The 26,278-nt window shown below is 35.8% G+C and overlaps 1 protein-coding gene across 3 annotated transcripts in view; it reads left to right on the top strand.

Annotated features, from left to right (window-relative positions):
* Positions 1-26,278, top strand: part of PRKG1 (protein kinase cGMP-dependent 1) — a 1,201,643-nt gene that overhangs the window by 1,062,440 nt on the left and 112,925 nt on the right. For all 3 annotated transcript variants that reach the window (XM_037066937.1, XM_037066936.1, XM_037066938.1), the window contains one exon: positions 20,048-20,122. In XM_037066937.1, coding sequence (XP_036922832.1) covers positions 20,048-20,122 — 75 coding nt within the window. The remainder of the gene's footprint in view (positions 1-20,047; positions 20,123-26,278) is intronic.

Raw genomic sequence — 26,278 nt, 5'->3', positions numbered from 1 at the left:
CTTCAGTAAAATTTTTTTGAAGACTCTTTTAATACATTTGCCCATTTCATGATGTGTGACTTACAAATACACCTGCCCACACAACACTGAGTGTTGAGCAGTTTTTGACCAAACGTGGCATTATCCCTATATTGTACCCTCCCTACTCACCCAGTTTTGCCCCTAGAGACTTTTTTTGTTGCCCTGTATGAAAAAAGTCCTCAAAAAGAAGCATTTTGCTGATGTAAAAGAGGCGACACAAAAAAATGACAGAAGCACTAAAAGGCACCATTATCCATGAGTTCAAAAACTGTTCTGAGCAGTGGGAAAAAATGTTTCAATAGGTGTATTACATCAAACAGAGAGTACTCTGAAGGTGACTGAAGTTTAAAAAGTTAACACATGTAAGAATAAATACACCCTTTTTAATAAATAAATTCCATTTTGAGGGAGTCTCCCCTAGCAGGAGGAGGAGAATCAGGAAACTGAAACATCAGAAATAAGGAGAGAGCCTACGGCCACACCATCCCGAATGCACCCAATCTCGTCTGATCTCGGAAGCTAAGCGGGGTCCGGCCTGGTTAGTACTTGGATGGGAGAAATAAGGAGAGAGTAACTCAGTGCAGCGCCCCCAGTGTCTCCCTCATGGGCTACATCCAGAGAAGGTGGGCAGTGGGGCCATGAATCTCATATAGGGCACCGAGGATGGAAGCCGAAAAGAGACCACAGGGCTTAACAGGTAGCAGACTAGTGAGAACTCGGAGTGGGAAGAATGAAAGAAAAGTGAGAGAAAATACTAGGTTGCAATAAGTTAGGAGTTAAATTAAAAATGGGGATAAGAGACAGGAAATTCCGTTTATTCAAATTGGCTGTTTGGTCACAAAGGGTAGTTTTGTATTTTAGGTACGGAGAAACCATTTGTTTATAGACTGAAAGAAAGGAAAAGTCTGAAGGGAGACAAGGAAATGAAACGATAAAAATATCGATGGAACAAGAGTCTAGAGGAAAGAGATGAAGGGTTCACGTCAGGAGCAATGAAGAGAGGATTTGCTTTAGAAAGCTGAGGGGCTCCCTCCAGGAGAGAAAGGTAATGATAATGTCACTGTAGTGTAAGTCCAGGGGAATAAATGGATACCAGCAATTTAACTTTTAATGAACCTCTCAAAAATTATAAATTGGAATGTTCTTAAAAGACCCAGCAATACAAGAGGTACAAGTATCTTCTAAATTATCATTAATATGTCTTCATGAAACTTCCTTTTATGAACTCGGTCATGTCCCCTAAACCATATGTTGAAGCCCAAACCACCAGTGGGACAGTTTTTGGAAACAGAGCCTTTACAAGATAATCAAGCTTAAAGGAGATCATAAGAGCAGGGCCTTAATCCAAAAGGTCTGGTGTCTTGATAATAGTAACACCTGGAAGGTGCCCATGCAGAGGAAAGGCCAGATGAGGACACAGTGAGGAGGCTGTCTGTAAATTTGTAAAAAAGGCGTCATCAGAAACCAACCTTGCTGGCACCTTGATCTTGGATCCTCAGCCTCCAAAACTGTGAGAAAATAGACTTCCGTTGGTGAAGCCCCCCAGGCCGCAGAACTTCGCCATGGTGACCTTGGCAGACAAATGCACTTCCTAATTGGAACTTGTAGAGACATAATGCAATACAAGAAATAAGGTGACCTGTTAAAATGAAAAAACACCTCTCTTAAAGAATTTGATCAACTGTGAATGCAGGATGTGAGAGAGAGTGAATATCACCAGCTATCAGTCAGTGGGCTTCAGGTTACCATATTAGAAGGTAAAATGATGTAATGGTTGGGATTATGAGTCAGTGTCAGGTTGCTTCCATTCAAATCCCAATGTTGACCATTACTAGCCATGTGACCATGGGTAGTTGCTTACCGTGTCTTATCCTTGGTTGCTGTATCTTTAAAACAGGGACAATTACTGACACATGCCAGTTATTACTTTCACGTTTTGCTTTATATTTTTGTTATTACTAGAGTCTCAAGCATTTTGCGACATTAAAAATATATTCACTCTTAGCTTCAAATGATTTTTTTCTTGTAAAGTCTTATTTCCCTTTTCTGTCATGTAATGAGAGGAGAAATAAAAACACCAGTGGCAGATTGATTTTTGTAAAAATGTTAGAGATGAAAGTTGTCTTTGTTTAAAAGAGTTTCAGGACATAAGTATACTAAAAAGATATTTTGAGAGATTTTTTGTGGCATCATCACATTTTATTTTCAGGTTACTTTTAAAAATCAGTGACTTACATAGTATTTTATGTTCCCGTGCTATTTTTTCTTAGCCAAAGTTTTATAAAGTCAGTTTTTAAATAGTCAGTTACAAAAAAGCAGATTGTTTTAATTAATATCTGATGTAATTGATGTGGCTACATAAACTAAAGTTTATCAGCTATAAATTTTTATTGTTTTTAATAAATGTGCCCATTTGTTTTTAGACAGTTTTAATAAGAATTTTGCCAGTTATATTGATTTATAAATCTTAAATAATTTCTAAGTAGATAAACTTGAAAAGTATTTAATAGATTGAATATCCACTGTTGTCATAGATTCTGCTTTGAGAATAGGAAAGTCTGGGAAAAATACATTTGTTTGTATATTCATATTAAGAAAACAGACATCAATATTGTCTTAGAACTGAGAATCTGTTGAATTATGAGAAGAGTTAAATAACTTACTCTTGGTATTTTTGTTTCCATTAAGGAAAGTGAATTATTGTAAAGAAATTAATTGGATATGTAGAAAACATCATCATTGGCTTTTTTGTCAAAACAGGGATATTTTGGCCCAGAAAATTGATGGCGGAAAGAGAACTATGTAATGTCTAATTTTGTTAGTATATATTTGATGTAGTCAAGGTAGAGAGAGTTTCTAACACATAATTAATGGTAAGCCCCCCCAAATCTGTCTACTGCATAGATTGTCTGATTTAAGGGTAGTTGGGAGGTGTTTTCCTTAAGGAAAATGAGACATAATCTGTCATATTAGGGCCATCTATACTTAGAAGCCCATTTCCCTCTATAACCTGAAAGGCTAAACTATCACATGAGATTTATCTAATTTTGTCTGCTTTTAATTGAAATGAAAGTTGTGCTACATTTTTAGATCTCTTCTTTCACTTTAATTGCAACTGGGATTCAAAGATATAAATTTCATTATAGCCCCAAATCATTACCCTCGTTTAATGTCCTATATACTATTTAATGATACATTGGCATTTCAAATCATTTCACCTATCTTTATACCAATGTATGTCTTCATTAGGACCCAAGATTTAAGTAAGGACTTCATTATAGCAAAACTTTATAGTCTTAAAAGGTCATCATTTATATAGCTGGATTCATAAAGAGGCACATAGGACTTTCAACTCATATACCTTTAACATTTCTTCAGAAGATTTAAGTATTTGCCTGTCTTCTCCTGGTCACATACAAGGAATGAATAAGTATTATAAATGAATGAATGAGTTCCCTCATCTATCCATCAATTTATTTCACATTTCTATTACATACCAATCTATATTCTAGTTCCTAAAATGTTTTTGATGAATAAAATAGACTAGATCCCTGAGCTCATGAAACTTATTCTAATATCAAAAATATAGATATAAATATATTTTATTTATATATTTGCTTAAAAGCAAAATGTTTGCTTTTATATATTTATAAATAAAAAGCAAAGTAGATTTTAGCGAATAAGTGATAAGATGAAAATAAAATGGGTTAAAATAGAGAAGAGCAGTAAGGTTTCGGGCTAAAGACAACTTTATAGTTAGGTTAGAGAAGATCTGTCTCAAGAAGGCACGCATGAGCTGAAACCTAAATGGCATTAAGAAAAAGTCACACAGAGATTTAGAGAAAGAATGTTCCAGGCAGAGCACAAAGGCTGTGAGGCAAATGCAAGTGTAAGAGACTGCAGAGGAGTGATGCAATGTGACTTATGTCCTTAAAAGATGGATGGCCCTGCCCACTGCGTAAGGACAAGAGTGGTGATGAGGGGAAGGTGATGATGGAGTTCTCGAGAAGAGGAGGCTGGCACCAAAAGAGAAAAGAGAAAGGGGGATTCACTCCAGATTATGGAAGTCAGAATTATAACATTTAGTGTTGGACTAGAGGAAGATGAAAATCTGAAACAAGGGTCTATAGCCTTTTTCTGTAAAGGGCCAGATAGTAAATATTGTCAGCTTTGCAGGCCGTCCTGCTTCCGTTACAACTAGTCAGCTGTGCCGTTACGTGTAAGAGCAGCTGCGGACAGCATGTAAAAGAATAAAAGTGGCCGTGTTGCAATCAGACTTCATTTATGGAACCGGACATGGGCCAGATTTGTTCATGGGCAGAAGTGTGCTGACCCCCGATCTAGAATAACTTCTTGAAAGAGTAAGAAATGTGTTCTCCTCTGGAAAACCTTACCACGGAGAGGCTAACAGACACTGTGAGATCCCAGCGCTGTCGGTTTAGTGCCACTTATAATAAAGGGTGTGCTGGAGAAAGTAGAGACCCTGGGCCCGTTGGAGACAAGCCTTCATTATCCAGGGAAGCCCTCCCCTTCCCCCATTTTCCAGGCCTCTTTCCTCATTGGCTGAAGTAAACTGGCAGGTGCCCAGGTTACATGTTTGTGTTGACTTGGTTTACTACCCTTGTATGGTAGCGTGCTCAGCCAAATATAGGGTGATGGATTTGACATATTCAATGATTCTTATCTGTTATGGCACCAAGCAGTCCTTTTTTTCCCCACATTTTTTTATTGTTGTTCAAGAACATTTGTGTCTATTTTCTCTCCACCACCCCCCAGCAACCCAGCCAACCCCACTTCCCACCCTGATTCTAACCCACTTGGTTTGTCCATGTGTCCTTTACAGATGTTCCTGAAAACCCTTCCCCCTTTCCCCCATAATCCCCTCCCACCTCCCTTCTGGTTACTGTCAGTTCTTAATTTCAGTGTCTCTGGTTCTATTTTGCTTGCTTGTTTGTTTTGTTGATTAGGTTCCACTTGATATTTGTCTTTCACTGCCTGGCTTATTTCAAATAGCATAAAGCTCTCCAGATACATCCATGTTGTCACAAAGGGTAGGAGCTCCTTCTTTCTTTCTGCTGCATACTATTCCATCATGTAAATGTACCACAGCTATTTTGATCCACTCATTTACTCATGGGTACCCAGGTTGCTTCCAGCACTTGGCTGTTGTAAATTGTGCTGCTATGAACATCAGGGTGCATAGGTTCTTTTCCATTGATGTTTCAGGGATCTTAGGGTATAATCCCAACAGTGGAATTGCTGGGTTACAGGGAAGTTCCATTTTTAGTTTTCTGAGGAAATTCCATATTGTTTTCCACAGTGTCTGTACTAGTCTGCATTCCCACCAAAAGTGCATGAGTGTTCCCTTTTCTCCAACAGTTGTTGTTTGTTGATTTGGTTACAATGGCCATTCTGACCAGTGTGAAGTGGTATCTCATTGTGATTTTAATTTGTACCTTTTTGATGGCTAGTGATGCTGAGCATATTTTCCTATGTCTCTGGGTCCTCTGTATGTCCTTCTTAGAGAAGTGTCTGTTCAAGTCTTTTGCCCATTTTTTAATTGGGTTGTTTGTCTTCGTGGTGTGGAGTTATGTGAGTTCTTTATATATTTTGGAGATCAAACCCTTGTCTGAGGTATCATTGGCAAAATGTTTTCCCATACGGTTGACTCTCTTTTTATTTTAATGTTGTTTCCTTTAACCGTGCAGAAGGTTTTTATTTTGATGAGATCCCATTTGTTTATTCTTTCCTTTATGTAACTGTATGTCTTAGGAGTATTTTATAATGTTTTATATTAATATTTATATATTAATATTTATTGAAGCTATAAATTATGTTATACACCATTTATTCCCTTAACTTTCCCCTAAAAATACATATGGAATTTAATAGTTTTCTATATTTCTGGAAAAAAAACTAAATTAAATATAGGGTGATTAAATTTGTGGACTAAGAGCCCTGGCTGGTGTAGCTCAGTGGATTGAGTGTGGGCCTGCGAACCAGACGATCGTGGTTCAATTCCCAGTCAGGGCACATGCCTGGGTTATAGGCCAGTTCCCAGCAGGGGCCAGTTCCCGGCAGGAGATGCACGAGAAGCAACCATACATTGATGTTTCTCTTCCTCTCTCCTTCCCTTCCCCTCTAAAGATAAATAAATAAAATATTTTTAAAAATTTGTGGACTAAAAATACCTTTAGGTGTTATAGAAATTGATTACATAAATATTTTATTAAGTTCTTCAAGAAGCACTTACAGAAATTGACTAAGTAATTACTTCATTGAATTGTTTAATAGCATTTATTGAATATATTCTGTGTGCAGAGACTTCACTAGAACTAGGGATTCACAGTTGACACGTGCACTGGCCTGTAGTGCCCGCAGCATAATGGATGGAAAATCAAGACAGATTCACACAGACTACCTAGTTCTGTGGAGGGAAAGGGATGACATGGCTACTCCCTCAGGGCTGGAGTGCCTCAGAGTGGCCTGGCCACCCTCTCAAGGGGAGAGCACGCTGACCCTTGCCTAGTAAGGCTTTTATTGGGATTTTTGCACAGAAGTTCAGGTACAACTTATTAATCATTGTCAGGCAGTAAACAGTAGATAGCACACAAAGAACTTTTAGGGTTTCTTCTAAGTCAAGGTCTATTAGCTAAAAGGCTACAAGACTTTGGGAAAACAAACTCATTTTCTGCCTGGGCCTTTATCATTTAACTAAGAGCATTCTTAGCAAAGCAGGCTTCACAGGATTTTACATATCCTTTCTCAGGCCTGATCACCCTGGGACCCTGCCCTTTCCAGCACAGGGCTGCACCACCCTCTGCCATTGTTTCAGGGTTAAGTCAGGCAGAAGAAGCAGATAGCCAAGGAATTCTCAGAGACTTCTCAAAGACAGACTGAGGACTCAGGCTTTGTCAAAGCTGGGGGGCGAGGGTCTATCATACCCTCTTTGCTGAAGCCCTTTCTTGAGGGCCTTCCAAGTAATCATGTCTGGCTTAGTTTGCCCCCCTCTCTGAGGGGTCGTACCTGTCATGGACTAACCGACCAAGCACTGGGGGCCAGAGATGATGAAGGAGAAGCAGTGCTCCTGCCAGGGAGATAAGCTTTGTCTCCTAAGTGGCTCATAGTCCGAAGGTCACTCACTCAGCCTTATCCATATGGGGTGGTTCCCAACACACAGTCAGAAAACCCTAGACATCAAAGAGTTCATTGTTTAGTGAAGACATTGACCCAAAAAGTACCAACTCCAGAACTGTGCCATAAGTACCCTGAAAAGGCAGCCACAAGGTGTTAGGTGGGGCTCAGAAAGGGGCACATAGGAGATGCTGGGGGAAGGTGTGTGGTCCAGGACAGGGCTTCTTCTCCAAGGGCTGGTGCTCAGGACCTATTCTATTTTGTTTTATTTCCAATCCATCATAATCAGATGCTTTTGTAAAATAAAATGCAAATAGATTACCAGAAAAATAAAACAAAAAGGCATAAAAATAATTGCTTACTTTAAAAAATACTGCATTGAACATACATAAAATTTTATGTCAATAAAAATGTCAGAACAAACATAATGCTGGGTAAAAAGAATTACAACAGTTGGTCACATGGCCCTTGAAACTGTGGGTATAAGCAATAAGCAAGTGAATGGCTTTTACACTCATTTTGCAGCTACAGCAAAACCAAAATGTATGGGTGCAGTAACAGTTCTCTGTCCAAAGTAAAATAGGTACACTTTTAAAGAACAGTGTGTGTATCAGTATCTATTCCAAATCTGCCGGATGTGCCTGTTTCTTGCTTGTGAATTTTTCTGATTTAGGTTGAATCGGTGGAAATGCCACTTGCAGGGAATAATGTGCATCTTCACTGTTTTATGATCGGTTTAATACACTCAGAGTAAGGAACCAGGCTCAAAGCGGTGCCTTGTTGGAAGTGGAAAAAGTGATTTTTAAAGTATTTTCAACACACTTAAGATATTTGTTTTTTTTGTTACCCAAAGTGGAAGAAGTGATTTTTTCTATTAATTCTTTATTAAATTATAGCCAGCTCTATCAATGTATCCTTTAAAGTTATGGTTAAAGTTAAATATTCTTTCAATAAAAGAAACATACATTCTGAACTTTGTATGTTCTGGGTTACAGTTAGCAAACTAATCTTAAAATATCACGCATTGAATATCATCCTTCTGTGTATGACCTTCGTGCAGTTTGTACTAAATGTTTCTCACCTCACGAGGAGTTTGACAATAACTAAACAGGTCTTTTCACTGTTCAAAAATGTGAACCCACTGCCCTTACCCTTGGATTCTTTAAGTAGTGTCAGGTTGCTATAAAAGCTTCTAAACTTCTCTACTTAATCTCTTCACAGACCAGTAACAGTTGTTTACTAACCATACTATTAGTCCCACTAGCTACAAAAGATTCCTGAATTCAGTCATGGTTAGGTAAGAGTGAGTTGTATAGAAGAAACTTGCCTGTAACTATTTAAGATAGATTATTTACACATTCAAAATGGTTAAGGGAAAAATCTCAAAATATATTTTTTAAAAGACAGTTTATCTCTTAATTCTTTATTTTGAATTTATGTAGAGACTTTTTTTATTATTGTTCAGTTACAGTTGTCCCACCTTTTTCTCCGATGTTCTCCCCTGCCCCACCCTCCCACCCAAACCCAGTCAATCCCCACTCCACTGTCCATGCCCTGAGTCCTCAATTCGTGTACAACTTGCCCCTTCACCTTCTTTCCCCTGTTATTCCCCTTCTCCCCCGCCTCTGGTCGCTGTCAGGTTGTTCTTTATTTTATGTCTCTGATTATGTTTTGATTGCTTGTTTGTTTTAGTGATTAGGTTCCACTTATAGGTGAGATCATATGGTATTTGTCTTTCACTGCCTGGCTTATTTCACATACTCTCTAGTTCCATCCATGCTGTCAGGAGCAGTAGGAGTTCCTTCTTTCTTTTTACAGTACAGTATTGCATTGTGTAAATGTACCACAGTTTTTTGATCCCCTCATTTACTGATGGGCACCTAGGCTGTTTCCAGCACTTGGCTATTGTAAATAATGCTGCTATGAACATAGGGGTGCATAGACTCTTTTGAATTGGTGTTTTAAGATTCTTAGGGTATAATACCAGCAGTGGTATTGCTTGGTCAAAAAGAATTTCCATCTTTAGTTGATGCGGATCTTGGCCCACAGGATCTGTGTGTTGTGGCAGCTTGAACAAATACACAAGGACTGCAGAGCTCCTGTGGAGAAAAGGGAAGGCACGGCTGCTCTCTAAGTGAGAAAGAGGGCCCCAACCCCTGCCTGGACAGGCTTTCATTGTTTTTCTGGGTACATTACATAAAGGATGGTCCTCATTTACTTATGCACAGGTTCGCTGTAGGTGATTACCTTTTACAGATAACAAAGGAGGGGATATTGCTAATTACATCAAATAAGAAGAATATTTGCAAATGTAAAGGGAAAAGTGGTTGGACTGGTTATACTCGATACTTGGGAGGTTTAGTTCAGATTTTAGAAAGTTACAGTAAGCACTTTTGCCTCAATTCAGGGTTAGGGAGTTTTAGCAAAGGCAAGTCTCATAGCAGCCTAGGTACAATGCATGCCTGATTCCCCATAGGAGAACCTATCCATGGGCATGGCTCCTGCGTGCTGGAATCTCACTTCAAACTGGCCTTTCCAAGTGGGAGCTGGGCTACATTTCCATGCCACGTGGAACGGTTCCCCATATTTAGTTTTTTGAAGAAATTCCATACTGTTTTTCACAATGGCTGCCCCAGTCTGCATTCCCACCAAGAGTGTACTAGGGTTCCCATTTCTCTACATCCTTGTCAGCACTTGCTGTTTGTTGATTTGTTAGTGATTGCCATTCTGACTGTTGTGAAGTGGTATCTCATTGTGGTTTTAATTTATGTCTCTCTAATAGCAGTGATGCTGGGCATCCTTTCATTGATGCTGGGCATCCTTTCATATGTCTCTGGGCCCTTTGTATGTATGTCCTCCTTGGAGAAGTGTCTGTTTAGGTCCTTTGCCCATTTTTTAATTGGATTGATTGTCATCCTTATGTGGAATAGTGTGAGTTTTGTATATATATGTTGGAAATTAAACCCTTGTCTGAGGTGTCATTGACAGATATGTTTTCCCATATGGTTGGTTCCCTTTTTATTTTGCTGATGTTTTCTTTAGCCATGCTGAAACTTTTTAATTTGTTGTAGACCTGTTTACTTATTTTTTCCTTTTTATCCCTTGCCCTAGGGGACATATCAGTGAAAAAATATTGCCTTGTGGGATATCTGAAATTTTCCTGCCTATGTTCTCCCCTGGGACTTTTATAGTATCATGATTTAGGTCTAAGCCTTCTATCAATCTTGAGTTTATTTTGGTGTAAGGTGTAAGTTGGTGGTTATTCATTGTTTTGCATGTCCACTTCTCCCAGCATCATTTATTGTAGAGGCTATTTTACTCCATTTTATGCTTCTATCAAATATTAATTGACCATAGAGATATGGGCTTATTTCTGGGCTCTCTTCTGTTCCATTGATCTCTATGTCTGTTTTTATGCCAATACTAGACTGTTTTGATTACAGCAGTGTTGTAGTATAGTTTGATATCAGGTATTGTGATCCCTCGTACTTTGTTCTTCTTCCTCAATATTGCTGAGGCTATTTGGGGTCATTTATGGTTCCATATAAATTTTTGAAATGTTCGTTCCAAATCTGTGAAATATGCCATTGGTATTTTAATAGGACTTGCATTGAGTCTATAAATGGCTTTTGGTAGTATGGACATTTTATTGATATTAATTCTTCCAGTCCATGAGCACAGTATATGCTTCCATTTATTTGTGTGTTCCTTAATTTCTTTCTCCAGTATTGTGTAGTTTTCTGGGCAGGTTTTTGGTTAGGTTTATTTCTAGATACCTTATTTTTCTTGTTTGCTATAATAAATGAGATTTTTGCCTCTAGGTCCTATTTCTGACATTTCATTGTTGCTGTACAAAAATGCCTTCAATTTCTGAATATTAACTTTGTATCTCACTGTTTCACCCAATTCACTTATTAGATCGAGTAGCTTTCTGGTGGAGTCTGTAGGATTTTCTATGTACACAATCATGCCATCTGCAAACAATGACACTTTTACTTCCTTCTTTCCAACTTGATTGCCTTTCATTTCTTTTCCTTGTCTGATTGCTGTGGCTAGAATTTTCATTACTATGTTGAATAGAAATGGTAAAAGTAGATACCCTTGTCTTGTGCCTGATCTTAAGGGGAAAGCTTTTAGTTTTTGCCCATTGAGTATGCTGTTGGCTCTATAGGTTTATCTCTTAATTCTTTATTAAGATGTAACATATTCTTAACAGTTAAATATTAAAAGTCAAAAAGAGCCAAAATAAAACTTATGCCAAAATATTGGAAGAGCTTCAACAGTAGAAATATTAGATAAGCGTGTAAATAAGGTAGAGAAGTTTAGTCAATCCTTATAGGATGTTTATACATAATCAAGCATATTCTACACTGGATTTTTTTCCCTTCATTTAATCATTAAGTTGGTTATTGTATAAGCACAAATATAGCCTAGAGTCAAGTAAGTACTAAAACAGTACAGTTCCAGCTTTGAAATAACATTAAAAATTGTCTGGAAGAATACAGACCAAAATCTTAACATTTGGCTCGAGGCTATGGAATTACAAATAAGCTTTTTATTCCTTGGAGCTTTTAGTGCCTTCTAAAATTTCAACCAATTAGCATCGGGATCAGAAAAAAAAAAGTAAAAAATTCAAAAGACTATGCCATTTGTCTAATGTAATAAACCTTATTAACTCACTAAGGCTCTGCCCCAGAGAAGACTAACTGTATAGACACATAAAAACTTGGTTAACACTTCATGGATTCTGTTCCTCAAAAGTCACAGTGAACAAAATGCAACAGTTTCTGAACTCAATTCTTAATTTCTGGTTTCTATGGTCATTAGACCAATATGGATCATTAAAAAATTTTAATTCTTTTGAAACATGCAATTATAATTAGGAAATGTTTTAACTTTTGTAATCAACTTTCTGTTTGAACATTTCAAATGTTTTAACTTTTGATTACAACTTTATTTATAATCAACTTTCCCTAATGAATAATCCATATGAGAGATATAGGATTATTATTACAAAGGACTGACAGAGACAACCAAATGTCTAACACTTTGGTGTGTGTAATATTCTCTTACAAATATAGACCTATGTGCAGAATTTAAAAAAAAAAAACTGATGGGAAAACTATTTTCTCATAAAAGTGTCATTTTTTTCTCTGAAATTAGTATCAATTTTGAGATGACAGGCCTTTTATAGATGTTAGAAGCTTCCCTCTCATCAGCATTGAACCTCTTATCTTGTATTATAATTATTTGTTTTTTACCTCTAATATAAGGCTATAAATTCCTTAAGGAAGTATCCTACTCTTTTTGCATAATCCATAGTTGTTTATCTCTTATAGATAGTAAACATTGCAAACATATGGGTGGATGAGTGGATAACTGAGAGAATTTGGATGTGTTTGGTTTTACCGTATTTGGAGTTCCAGTCCCTCTGAACTGGAGAGACTTTGATAATATGATAATATTTAATAATAATATTTAATAATATGATAATAGTTCTTGATAATATGATCCACTAATAATTATGGCTGTCCTAGTTGTAAACAAAACAAGCAAGCAAAAAGTAAACATAAAAGTCTTTCTCTGAAGCCACAAAGTGAATAAACAGATTTCTCTTGATTAAAAGTACTAAAATAATGAAGGATACCTCTAAAATCTTGGATTTAGTTAATAACATGTCCCTACTAACTTTGGACACTTTCTATTTCCTTTTAATAAATATATTATAAAGGACTTAGATTCAGATTAGGAAAGTCTAATGAGCTATATAGTCTTCCACACCTGTTAAATTAAAAGGGCCTTTTCAAGATTTGAGGTGATGCTTGGCAAACGTTTGCTTAACACTATTGAAATATGTGCAGTAGTTTCTCAGTGAAGATTTCACTATTAACTCATTCTGACTTACAGTGTTTGACTGTTAAGAATAGATTGCTATCTTATTTAAGGATGTAATAAAAAGAACTGTTATAAATGAGTTTTGGTATTTTCTCACACCTTATTTTAAATTTGAAAAGGCTGTATTTTGAATATTTTCTTACAAAATTCCTAAGCAAGGTAGTGGAATAGAGGATAGAAAATCATGAGGACTAATTTGACTAATCTGTGTTATTGAATACATATATGATTTATGAATATAACTAGTACTTTGTAACCTGTAGAGTGAAATATAAATGCTGTTATTTTTTAGCAGCCTGATAATACTGATCTCTGCCATTCAGACTGCCTTTTTAATGAATAATACCCCTTTTCTCTAGATGAAGTCTCAACCTGTCAATTGAAGAACAAAATTATACAGGTTTAGACATTCCACTAAGTAATCAGCTCCCTTCAGAAGAAGGTTTTGGCTTAATAATGAAAACATCTTAGTCACTGAAATTATTACCCACTGAGTTATTATCACTATAAGTTCTAAAACAAATTTCCTGGAATGAGAAATGCAGCCCTTTAAATGTTATTTTTTAAGAAAAAAATTATGAATAATATTCTTGATGTGAAAGGGTCACTTCTCTTTCCTTTTTTCCTCTCTCCCCTCATTGCCTCCTTCTTTATTTCCTCTCTTCCTTCCTTCCTCTGTCCTTCCTTCCTTCCTTCTTTCTTTCCTTCCTCCCTCCCTTTGTCATTCCTCTTTTCTTTCTTGTGTACCCCAACTTTGCAAGTATGTTTAAACTATGAGCATTAAACATAAAAAACGATTTTTCATTTGCTCTCTTTCTACCTATATGTACTCAATTAATAACATTTTATCTACTTCCTCAAAAAAATTCTGTCAAGACTTGTTAAAATTGGATTTCATACTTTATACTTAATGAGCTTGCAGTAGGTTTACTCTCGAATCTCATTGTATTAGTCTTTTGCTCATTAATGTCTTCTTTATTTATTCCAAAATTATGTCCAGAATGTATATGAAGTTGGCTATTTTACTTTAAAGTTTTTCATGCATAAATTTATGATTTTCCTATAGTCTCTTATATGTGTTAGAACTGATAAATAATATTTTATGGTTGCATCTCAGTCAGCTGTTAAAATTTTTAAAAACATTTCATTATAATACCTCTCTGAATAAAACAATAAATCTTCTCCTTTATATTCAAGAAATGTCATAGGACTGGGGTAAACATTTAAAAAAGCATTTGATACTTAGAGTAATAATGTTCCAAATGTCTGTTTAAGGAGGACGCACATGGATAGCCCGTGTTCCTGCGGCGCATTAGTAAGAATGGAAAGTGAAACACTAATTAGTTCAGACTTGCACCAGGAGTACAAAGTAATGCACTGTTGTCAGTTATGCAGTGACCAGTGCAGGGATGCACAGACACAGTCATCTGGGACTTATTAACATTGCTTGAAAATCTACATCTTCTTAAATTTTTAATTAAGCATAATGGTCGATTTTTTTTTGTTCGAGGAGACTTAGAATGCAGGATGCATTTGTTTCATGTTTTTAAAAAATGTTATTTGGCCAAGATTGTTTTCTAAATAAAGTATATTTAAAAAGGACATATGATTACAATATCAAAATTATACGGTATTTTTTACATCAAAAAGAAATCTCATATGTTTATTATCAAGAGTACAGACATAATTGTTTTCATACATAGTTGCCACAGCCCGTTCATCGACGTGTAATATATGTGTGTGAGTGTGTGTGTGAATGTTTGTGTGTCTAGATAAATAAAGTAGATATTGTGTGATATGTGCACAGGCAATGGCCTATTATTTGGCTGTGAAAATATAGCTTATAGATTTTTTAAAACAAAAGTATACATGTAAGCTATAATAATAAGTTAAAAATCAAGATACTAAATTATATCTACTTCATGATTACTACTCCATAAACAGCAATAAAGCTACACAGAAAAAAAATACATACAGATTTTCCCAGTAGTTACTTGTGCTTAGAAAACTAGGAGTGATTTTTTTTCTCTGTTTAAAAATTTTGCCATAATAGAAAATCAGTTGTTTTAAATGAAAAGCATTTTGCTATTAAAATACCAGTGGCATATTACACAGATCTAGAGCAAATATTTGAAAAATGCATATGGAACCAAAAAAATCCCAATTACCATTAGCATCTTGAGAAAAAAAAGGACAAACTTTTTTCATTTTTTCTGATAACTGATATCAAACTATACGTCAAGTTTGTTATAATTAAAACAGCCTGATACTGGCATAAGAACAGTTATACAGATCAGTGGAACAGAACAGAGAGCCCAGAAATAAAACAAACAAGCCAATTAACCAATAAACCATTAATTGACCAATACCTTATGGCCAATTAATATTTAACAAAGGGTACAGGAGCATAAAATGCAGTAAGACAGTCTCTTTAATAAATGGTGTTGGGAAAATTAGGTACATGCAAAAACCCTATGAAACTTGACCACCAACTTGCAACTCAAAATGAATAAAAGCCTTAAATGTAAATTGCAAACCATAAAAATCATAGAAGAAAGTGTAGGCGATAAAATCTTAGATATCTTTTGTAGCAATATTTTTGCCAATATATCTCCTTGGGCAAGGGAAACAAAGGAAAAAATAAACAAATGGGACTACATCAAACTAAAAAGCTTCTGCACGGTAAAGACAAAAACAAAAACCATCAACAAAATGAAAAGGGAGCCCACTGAATGGGAGAACATATTCACCAATGATACCACTGATAAGGGGTTCATTTCCAAAATATATAAAGAACTTATACAACTCAATACCAGGAAGACAATCCAATTAAAAAATGGACAAAGGACCAACATAAATATTTCTCCAAAGAGGACACACAGACCATCAGAGAAATGCAAATTAAAGACACAATGAGATACAACCTTATACCTTCCAGAATGGCTACCACCAATAAATCAACAAACAACAAGTGTTGGCAAGAATGTGGGGAAAAGGGAACCCTTGTGCACTGTTGGTGGGAATGCAGACTGGTGCAGCCACTGTGGGAAAAAGTATGGAGTTTCCTCAAAAGATTAAAAATCAAGCTGCCTTTTGACCCAGCCATCCTACTTCTGGAAACATATTCTAAGACACCCAAAACATTAATTCAAAAGAATATATGGACCCCTATGTTCATTGAATTATTATTTACATTACTTACATACTGGCCAAGATCTGGGAACAGTCCAAGTGCCCATCAGTAGATGAGCAGATAAAAACCTGTGGTACATTTACACAACAGAGTACTACACAGCCACAAGAAAGAAGGAAATCTTACATTTTGGGACAGCATGAACAGATCTGGAGATTATTAGGCTAAGTAAAATAAGCCAGTCAGAGAAAGACAAACACCACAGATCTCACTTATATGTGGAGTCTAATGAACAGAATAAACTGACAAAATAGGAACAGAAGCGTATATACATGGAACAGTCTGACAGCTGTCAGGGTGGGGGCAGTTGGGAGACTGGAAGAAAGAAGGTGAAGGAATTAGCAAAAAAAAAAAAAATATATATATATATAACACATAGGCACAGTCAACAGTGTGGTGATAGCCAGAGGGAAAGGAGATGGAAAGCAGGTAGAGATGGGTAAAGAGTGGGGAGAATGGGGACAGAGAGACACTTTGCCTGGGGTGACAGGTGCATGAGGCCCCGTGCAGATGATGTTTTATTGAGTCGTGCACTTGAAACCTGTGTGGTTTTGAGAACCAATGTCACCCCAATAACTTCCGTTAAAAAATGAAGAAAAGCATTTTCCTCAGTTAGAGGGAACATATTTCAAAAATAGTTTTCTATTATGTCAAGATGGGGGATTATTGTAAATACAAGTCATTTCCTTTCTTTTTTATGTAGTAGCACAAGATAATAATAAATACTGGATCATTAGCACCACATAGAAAATTTATATTGTAAATTGAGGGCACTTAAAAAGACATTTGAAAAATTAATACTTCAAATACTTCCTTTGTTCCTTCTTTTTAATGTGATACTTCTAATTTGATATAAGATTCCACAAAAATGAATATACACAGATCATTAGCAGATCTGTTTTTTTTCCCCTATTAGACTCAGCTTACTTTTAGCCTCTTTGCTGCCATTACATTGTTTCTACTCTTGATACTCCATATAGCTTTGCCAAGTGTAGGCTTTTCCATCTGTGGACTGGCTAAGAGGAATCTCAAACTCTATTTTTAAAGAGTGATCTGTATGGTTTTTACTGAGCCTAGTGAGGCGAATAGTTTTTAAAAATTCTTTATCCTTATCAAGTGTGTCATCATTTCACTCTCTAATTCTTTGATCATATACTGTTCTACTTAAGATGATTTTAGCTCAAATAGATAGTTGGAGAAAGACAGGACATTTTTGAAAACTATTTGAACTCTCAAAATGACTGATTTTTAAATGTCTAAGAACCCATTCTCTCAATATATCTGAATATATTTGAAAAGCTAAATTTTAGTGTTTGTTTTTCTTCGGTTCCTCTCTGTCCATGCCTTTTCACAATGGTTTTGGTTTGGTTGTATTAAAAATATCTAAGTATTGTAAAGGACAGTCTATTAGGAAAATGAATTATAATTCTTAATATACTGCTAAATCACAATTATCTTGGACAAGTGACATTAACTCTCTGTGCTTAAATTCTATACTGTCTATTAAAAACAGAAAACAACAGGATATTATTATTTTTACACTAAGAGAAATATTGCATTTTACTTTCCAATACAAGCCATCTAGCCTTAGGAAATTTTTCTAAGAGTAGGCTTTCTCTAAATAATGACCAAGACATTCTATGGGAAGGTGAGAAAATGTACCATATAAAGAACAATCACAAAATAATATTTAAACATTTTCAATCACAGGGATTATTTTTACAATTTCTTTTATCATTAATTATATATTTTCAAAAATATGTATAAGAACTGCTGCCTATTGCTCATTCATTCAGCTTTCATCCATTTGGCATTCATTAATGCACTGCGTGACAGAAGGCTTTACACTCGAAAATAGGATTTTTGATCCCCTGGGCTTCTGTCTAGTCATTTTGTTTTTGTATTAGAAATAATTAGTGTATCTAGCCAGCATCGGTTACCCTGTCCCCCAGATGAGACTATCACTTAAGGTCCTGCAATAATAGCCACTCACCTGCCCCAAGTCAGCCCTAAGCACAGTGTCATGTTCCTCTTTTTTTTTGAAGTTTCTGTGAAAGTAATTAAGCGACATCTACATTTAAATTAGCAAAGATCCTGCAGTGTTTCAGGACTTGAGTGTCCTATTTTGTTTTTTAATCCAACACACATGGCCATTTGTATGCATTAAGATAAAAGAGGTTTAAATTAAAATGCAGTTTCTTTCAGCACTTTGAAATTCTCCACACTTACCTCAAATATTGCTGGAGATTTGATCGTTATCTCCAAGACAGAGGTTAGATAGGGGCTGCAGTATAGGGTTAAGAGTATGAAGGAGAATGACCCCTCCTTTCCTATCAATCTTTTGGCTCTATGACTTTAGGTCAGTTTCTTACCCTCTCAATCCTCCGTATCATCATATAAAATGGGGATAATAATGCTAAATCATAGGGTCACTGTAACTATTGAAGTTTGTGTTACTACATGTAAAATGCATAGTGTTAGGTAGCCAAGGTGGCTAAGAAAAGACCGGGAGCCAGAAAGGTCCAATTCAGGGCTTTGGACACTGCTCGGGCTGAGTCCGAGCAGACTACAGCAGCAAAGGGAGACGGTAGAAGGGTTTTTAAAGGTGTACAACAGACCCCTGCTGACCTGCCAAGGTATCCTGTGTATAGGTATTTGCAAGACAGTGTCCTCTGTTGGCTGATTTAGGAGATTTATGGGCCTTGCCTCTGGGTAAAGCTAGAGGGAGAGAGAGGGGAGGGGTAGTGATGATTCAACTGGTTTCCAGCAGGATGCCCGTGGCTATGTCTCAGTTGCTTTTGATAGTAATGAGTCTCATGGGCAGGTCCAGCATTGGCCGTGGCTTAGGTCCTCTCTGTCCCAGTACATTCTAACACATAGAACAATACCAGGCATATAAGAACCATGTAAGGAAGGGCTCTGAATTATGTCAACACTTGGAATTTTGCACTTTCCTTTTCAACTTTCCTTTATAGACTTTCCTTTTGTTTCTTCATTCATTGTAGGTCAGTGGTAGTGGTTGCCAGAATGTAGTGTGTGTTAGAGTTACTGTATGTAGTTGCATTCAATAATTTTTTAGAGTGATTGCTGTGTATATGTACATTTACTTTGTCCTGACTTTATAATATTGCATAGACATATGAGTTGAGACTTCACTGTATAAAGTGGGTCTGAACACAGTTCTATGTATACAGTAGAGTATTGAACAGATTGAGTTTAAACATATATGTTACTCTCCCAGGTTTATACTAAAGTCAGTTTCTTCACTGCTCCAGAATGAGTTGACTTTTCTCTGATTCCTTTCTGTTAGTCGGTTTCTTATCTCCCTTATTTTGCATATGAAGATTATTTTACTGTTTTGTTAAGTGCAGTTAATGATGCTTATCTTTTACACTTTGAGAATTGGAATTGATATATGTGCATGAGTATTAAAAGAATAGTACCTGGAATACAGTCGTCATTCAAAAATTAGTCGGTCTTGTTATTTCACTGTTGTAATTGGCTTTGGGGTCTCTATTGGTTAGTGGGCCACAGACCGTATTTCACTCAGTTCTTTGAGTATCTGCTTTCACCCCACGGGTCTCAGTGGGGGGAGCTGTGGAAGTGAACATGACTAATGAGTGTCTGCTCTCCTAGAGTTTGTATCGTTACCTGACATGTGTCTTAATAATGCATCTAGATTAAATGTTTGAACTCACTTTTATTTAGACCCTTTTAGATTGTTTCAGTGTGTCATTGACTAGGTTGTCCTTGTTCCAGCTTCGTAGAGGATTTATCCTGTTCACTGTGTTTTTCCTCTAACAGATCTTTCAAGCACTTAATTGGAGGATTGGATGATGTTTCTAATAAAGCATATGAGGATGCAGAAGCTAAAGCCAAGTAAGTGACTTTTTCTCCTCTGGCCTTTATCTTGATTTAACATATGATTTTGAATAGAAATAAGATCAAATATTTGGTTAGACCTTACCAAGTCCATTTCTCTGATTAGAAGAAACTAATTACTTAAGAGGAAAAAGAAGCAAAGAATTCAAGGTAATTACTATGTTTTGGCATATATAATGCGCTGTCACATTGTTGTGTACATTATACATGGTATTATTTTACCCATGATTATACCCATGGTATGTAATAATTATACCCATGTATAATGTGCCTCCTTATTTTTCTCTCAAAAATTTGGGCAAAAAAGTGTGCATTACACATGGCAAATAACATAGTTTAAAATCCAATACTAAAAAAATTAAATGTAAATACATTATTTCTCTCACTGAAAATACTTTATGAATGAATGCTGGTTGTATTCAATAGTTGTTTGTGAAATCGTATGAAAAATAATAAAACTGGAAAATATTTTCCTGAATGACTACTTTGTTGCTTTACATTGAACTTGGGCAGCACTGTTTTCAGAATGTATAAGAAAACACATATTCAATTAATTATTGATTTAGTATAATAAAACATGTTTCTCTACTAGAATAATTTGATTTAAAACACAGCTTTATTTTCTTATACAGAGATTTAAAGTTATTTAAGATTGAGCTTTTTCTGCAAAAATTTTAGGTTACTTATTAAAAATTGTAATCTATATAATTCTCTCATCTCCTCCAGTGAAGTAATTTAAGTAAAAATAATATAGTATTTGATATCATACAGGAAACTTGAAGGATTAAATAAACCTATCTGTAAATAGATTTACAGATAGATTGTAAATAGATAGTTCAGGAGCAGAATTTGATTGGTTGGTTTCGTAGTATCCTAAAAGCAAGAGAAATAGGGTGTATTTTTTTCTTGATAATCTGTGAAGATGAAATTTTTTTCCAGTACTAAAAAAACTCAAAGGTCTTTTAAAGTATCCTTTTATCTACTTCTGTTTCCCTGTTCAGCTTTAGACAAATTCATTGATTAATGTTTTTACGTAACTTTAATTCTCTCTACTCAGTGTTCAGACTAGTGACACACTTGAGACTGATCAGTGATAGTAAGTGATTACGAATCAGTTACATCCTTCTCAGCTTACTCTTGGTTTTGCGAAGAAAACTGTATGTACATTTCATGAATGCTGGGCACTTATGGGTTCTCTTTCACATTTCAACTAAAAACGGGATGAAAACAAACTCACTGAAATCCACATTCAGACATTTAGAAAATAGATGTGGTGACATTTCTTCAAATTGGCAGAGAATCAGTCACTATAAACAATATGATGTTGACCAAGGGCTGGAGGCCTCAGGCTCTTCTCCTGGTGCTCCCATTACTGACCAGGTGACCCTGGTCAGCACTCAACACCCCTCTCTCTCGATCTCATGATCTTACCTTTAAAATGGGACTTTTGTGATTTACTTGATGGCAATAAGTAAAAATACTTTGTAATTTATAAAAGGATATAAAGGTGGGTGATATTGTTGGTAGAAGTAATCATTAGAAATCTAACCCAATGCTCATTCATTTAATAAGCATTTAGAAATTTACTAATGCATTTAATATGTGGTTTGACTTATAGACAAAATTAGTACATATCTATAGTGTAAAAGTTATTTTATATGTGCAAGAATTCTTTAACTTTATATAGGCAAATTACTGTCACTTTAATAGCATGTCATGAAATTAAACCCAGTCTGAAAAATACACATAAATATTTTTATTAAAATACATTATCATTTAGTTAAAAGAAAGTTTAATTATGATTAAAGAATGTCAGTGAAATTACTACCTATAAATATTTCAAAATATTTGAACACAAATTTGACAGGATTGTAAATTAGCCATTGTATATTTATACTTGAATATAAAATGTAAGATCCACTTGAATTATTCTGTTTAATTAATGATAAATCCAAATGAGTGCATACCCACATGTCTTAGTAGTGATAATTACTTAGAAAATAGGAATAGCTTGATGAAATAAATCCAAAACCATTGATTTAATGCTAGAGAGATTGATAATATAACCTTTATTCCTCAAAATAGCCAAACAAGTGAATATGTACAAATGAAAACAAACATACATATTGAGGGAGGTATTGTTATTCCTTTAACAGTTAAGCATTTTATAACTTTCTATAATTCATATCTAAAGATTTCTGAAGTTGACAGCATCTTTTTGCATGAATGCCCTGTCACTCAGAGATAGTAAATAGTAAATTATTCGCCAGGGAAAGCTTTTTAGTTGAACTAACTAGTTTAAATATATTTGAGTTAACATTTTTGTCTGCTTATATTGGATTTCCCCCCCCTTGAAAGTGTTGTATCTTCCCTTTGTATTTCAGGAATTTCTAAGGTTTGCCAACATTGCAGGGTTTAAGACAAAGTTGTAATTGCTACAAAATGCCTTTATAATTCTGTTAATATCTCTCTATTTTTATATAGATAAAAGACGTGTACCATTTAGAAGTAAGGTGTTGTTTTGGCTTTGCTGTGCTTTACTGTGTAGGCTTCATTTTTTAAGATCACCTTGATTTTTGTAAGATTCATTAGAGATAATATTAATATTTTCTTAAAACCCAACTAAAATGATCATATTATTTATTCATGTGAAATTTTTGTTGGTATTGTCTCACTAACTGTGCCTGTTTTGGTAAAAACATAAAACATGGTAGGTCGACTATAAAGATCAATTTAGTTGAGACATTCAGAAGTTCAACTGTGAGAGAAACAATTAATCCTGTTAGCACTGCCAGGCTTCAGTGGCTGAATGCTGCCACTAAATGTACAAATCATCCCTTTTGGAAAAACATCAAGCATTCAACTTGAGTGGCTGGTCCAGGAAGATTGGCTTGAGAGAGCTATTTAAGGGAAATGGTTCTCAAAACTCCCCGCTGCAGCGTATGTGCCCACAGCCTATCTCACAAGACATACTTCCTGCAAAGAAAATTATTGTGGACAGAAACTGTACCTGTATGGCATGTTTAAACTTCTCAGAAGTGCTGCTCATTATCCACTAAGGGCTTCTCTTCCTAAATAAGAAGCTATAATCACCAAGACTTTAGATGAGACAATATCAGATCAAAACTAAGGATCATTAACCATTATTTAGAGCAGCAAGTAGCATATGCAATAAAAGGTACACGGTATTCTTTTTTGGTGATATGGACTCATTTGCTTAATATACATTTAGAAATGTACTTGCAATGAGCCAGGCATTGTGCTTTACAATGTGTGGAGGCAACTTTGCCAGCAAGTCCCCCCATCCGCCATGGATAAAAATGAAACTACCAGGACATGATCTGCTTGGGGAGGAGAGGTGGTCAGTCTCGCACAGGAGAAGGACCAAGAGCCTCTTCTTCAATGGCTTTTATTAGGTTTGGAACACATAGGAATACAGGTAAAGCTCATCAGTCAATGTCAGGATCAAACAGTAGATAACATTTCAAAGAAGTCTGAGGGCTTAGTCTGAGTCAGTGTCTGTCAGGTAAGGGGGTTGTAAAAACTTTGGGAGACATACTCATTTCCTGCTCGGACCCTTAACATATGAATGAAAGCACTCTTAGCAAAGCAGGCTTCACAGGACTTTAGGAATTCTTCCTTATGCCCGATCACCCCAGAACCCGCTCTAGCTGGCGAAGGGCTGCACCACCTTCCCCATCATAGGTTTTAGACTTAAGTGGATTAGAGCCAGAAAGCACTTCTCCCAGAGGATATGGGGACTCGGGCTATGTCAGGATAGCCGGGGGTGAGGGTCTATCACACCCTTTTTCCTGCAGCCCACTGAGTCCTTTTTTGAGGACCTCCCAAGTGATTATGTCTGGCTTAGGTTGCCCCTCCTCTGAGGGGTCTTACCTGTCTTTGACTAACCGACCAAGCGTTGGGGGCAGGGGATGAAGCGGAAGCAACGCTGCTGCCAGAGACAAGCTTTGTCTTCTTAGTGGCTCACATTGCAGAGGTCACTCACTCAGCCTTAGCCGTGGGGGGCAGTTACGACTCCTGAAACGAGGCAGAGCGGTTCCCAACAACAATGTGCACACCAAATAGAAATCTATTTTCTGACATGAAGGACTTTGTAAGTTAGTGGAGAGAGTGATGTGTAACTCAATGATTATGTTGAGTTCTAAGTTGTGATAATTATCGTGGGATATCACTGTTTGGATGGTGAGTCCTACCTCTATATTTACAGTTGTCTTGGAAAAAACATAAACATCCAGAAATATCAAATAGGAAAAGCAAGTTTTTTTACTTCGCAACAAGTCTTTCTGATATATGAACACAGACTATTTCTGAAATAAAATACAGGGCAGGCAGAAATAATGCCCCTGTTTATTACAAAATCATATGCATGTAGTTCTGAAACATAACAATACTACACTCAAGCATACCTTGTGATATTTTAGGTGAAATGTTAAAATTAAAACTATAAATTATTACACCCATATTATTACCCTTCCAACCACACTCAAGCAGGCATTACTTTTGCCAGACCCAGTATTTTTATTAAATTTATTGGGATAACATTAGTTAATAATATTATATAAGTTTCAGGTGTGCAATTCCATAACACATCATCTGTATATTACATTGTGTGCACATCACCCAAAGTCTAGTCTTCTTGTGTCACCACGTAATTGATCTCTGTTACCCTTTTCCTCCTCTCCTCACTTCATTTCCCTCCAGTAACCACATACCGTTGACTGTGTCTATGGCTGTGGCTGTTTTGTTTATTCACTTATCTGTGACTTTCTGTTTTGTATCTCACATATGACTGAAATCATATAGTTCTTGTCCTTTTCCATCGAATTTATTTCACTTAACAAGATACTCTCAAGATCCATTCCTATTGTCAGGAATGGTTGAGTAGTATACCATTGTGTACGTGGACCACATCTTTTTAATTCAGTCATTGGCTGAAGAACATTCAGGTTGCTTCTGTGTCTTGCCTGATTTAAAAAATGCTGCAGTGAACATAGGTTACATACATCTTTATGAATAAATGTTTTCAAATTTGGGGGGTAGATACTCAGAAGAGGGATTCAAGTTTTTATGTCATTGATGTCTTAATTGCTAAATGCTAAATAATTGGCAGTTGTAAGCAAATGAGTTCTTTCTCTGAATAGGAAAACATACATACTGATATATATATATATATGTCAATATATATATCAACTTATCTTCTTAATTATACTAATCATATAAATATTTCATGTAAGCTTGTACTATAATAAGGTGATTTACATATGTCACAGTAATATTCCTAGATTATAGTCATGCACAGAAGANTCAAGTTTTTATGTCATTGATGTCTTAATTGCTAAATGCTAAATTATTGGCAGTTGTAAGCAAATGAGTTCTTTCTCTGAATAGGAAAACATATATACTGATATATATATATATATGTCAATATATATATCAACTTATCTTCTTAATTATACTAATCATATAAATATTTCATGTAAGCTTGTACTATAATAAGGTGATTTACATATGTCACAGTAATATTCCTAGATTATAGTCATGCACAGAAGAAAAATAAACAACAACCCATATATTATTTAAATCATGTCTATTTTTATTAAGATATATTTTTCACTTTAATAGGAATAATGCAGTGAGATAGATTTTTTAAAAATCACAGTCTAAACTAATCAAGAACAATTGCTACTAGCTATTTTTGTATTTGATAATTATAGTGCATTTATGACTTTATAGTCTGCTTTTTGCCACTTAACATTCAGCACATTATAAACGTTTGTAATGCTATTATGTACACTTCACTAATGCCATTTTGTTAGTGGCCTAGTAACACAATGAATGACCATATAGTATTTTAAACTGATTCAAGTTTGGCCTTATTGTTTCAGCTCATTGTGCTTTTGAGAAATCTCAATCATTTCTTTTAAAAAACAGCAAATAACAAAAAAAACCCTTAAAATTGCTTCCATCTAGAAGCACTTTCCAAACTCTTTTGTGTCATGACATGCACAGAAAATAGGCACAGCGTGTTGTGCCGACGGGTTTAGCTGCCCCACACTCTACTCTGCTTCTCTGAGAGCCAGTGGGATCCACATCTAGGCCCTCTGGTTGGGCAGCTCTGATAGCTGTATGAAT

This window comes from Sturnira hondurensis, unplaced genomic scaffold, assembly GCF_014824575.4.
Source record: "Sturnira hondurensis isolate 20B ecotype Veracruz unplaced genomic scaffold, ASM1482457v3 Scaffold0016684, whole genome shotgun sequence".
NCBI lineage: Eukaryota > Metazoa > Chordata > Mammalia > Chiroptera > Phyllostomidae > Sturnira > Sturnira hondurensis.
Note: the sequence above shows the minus strand (reverse complement) of the source record. Positions and strands in the feature narration are given on the sequence as shown.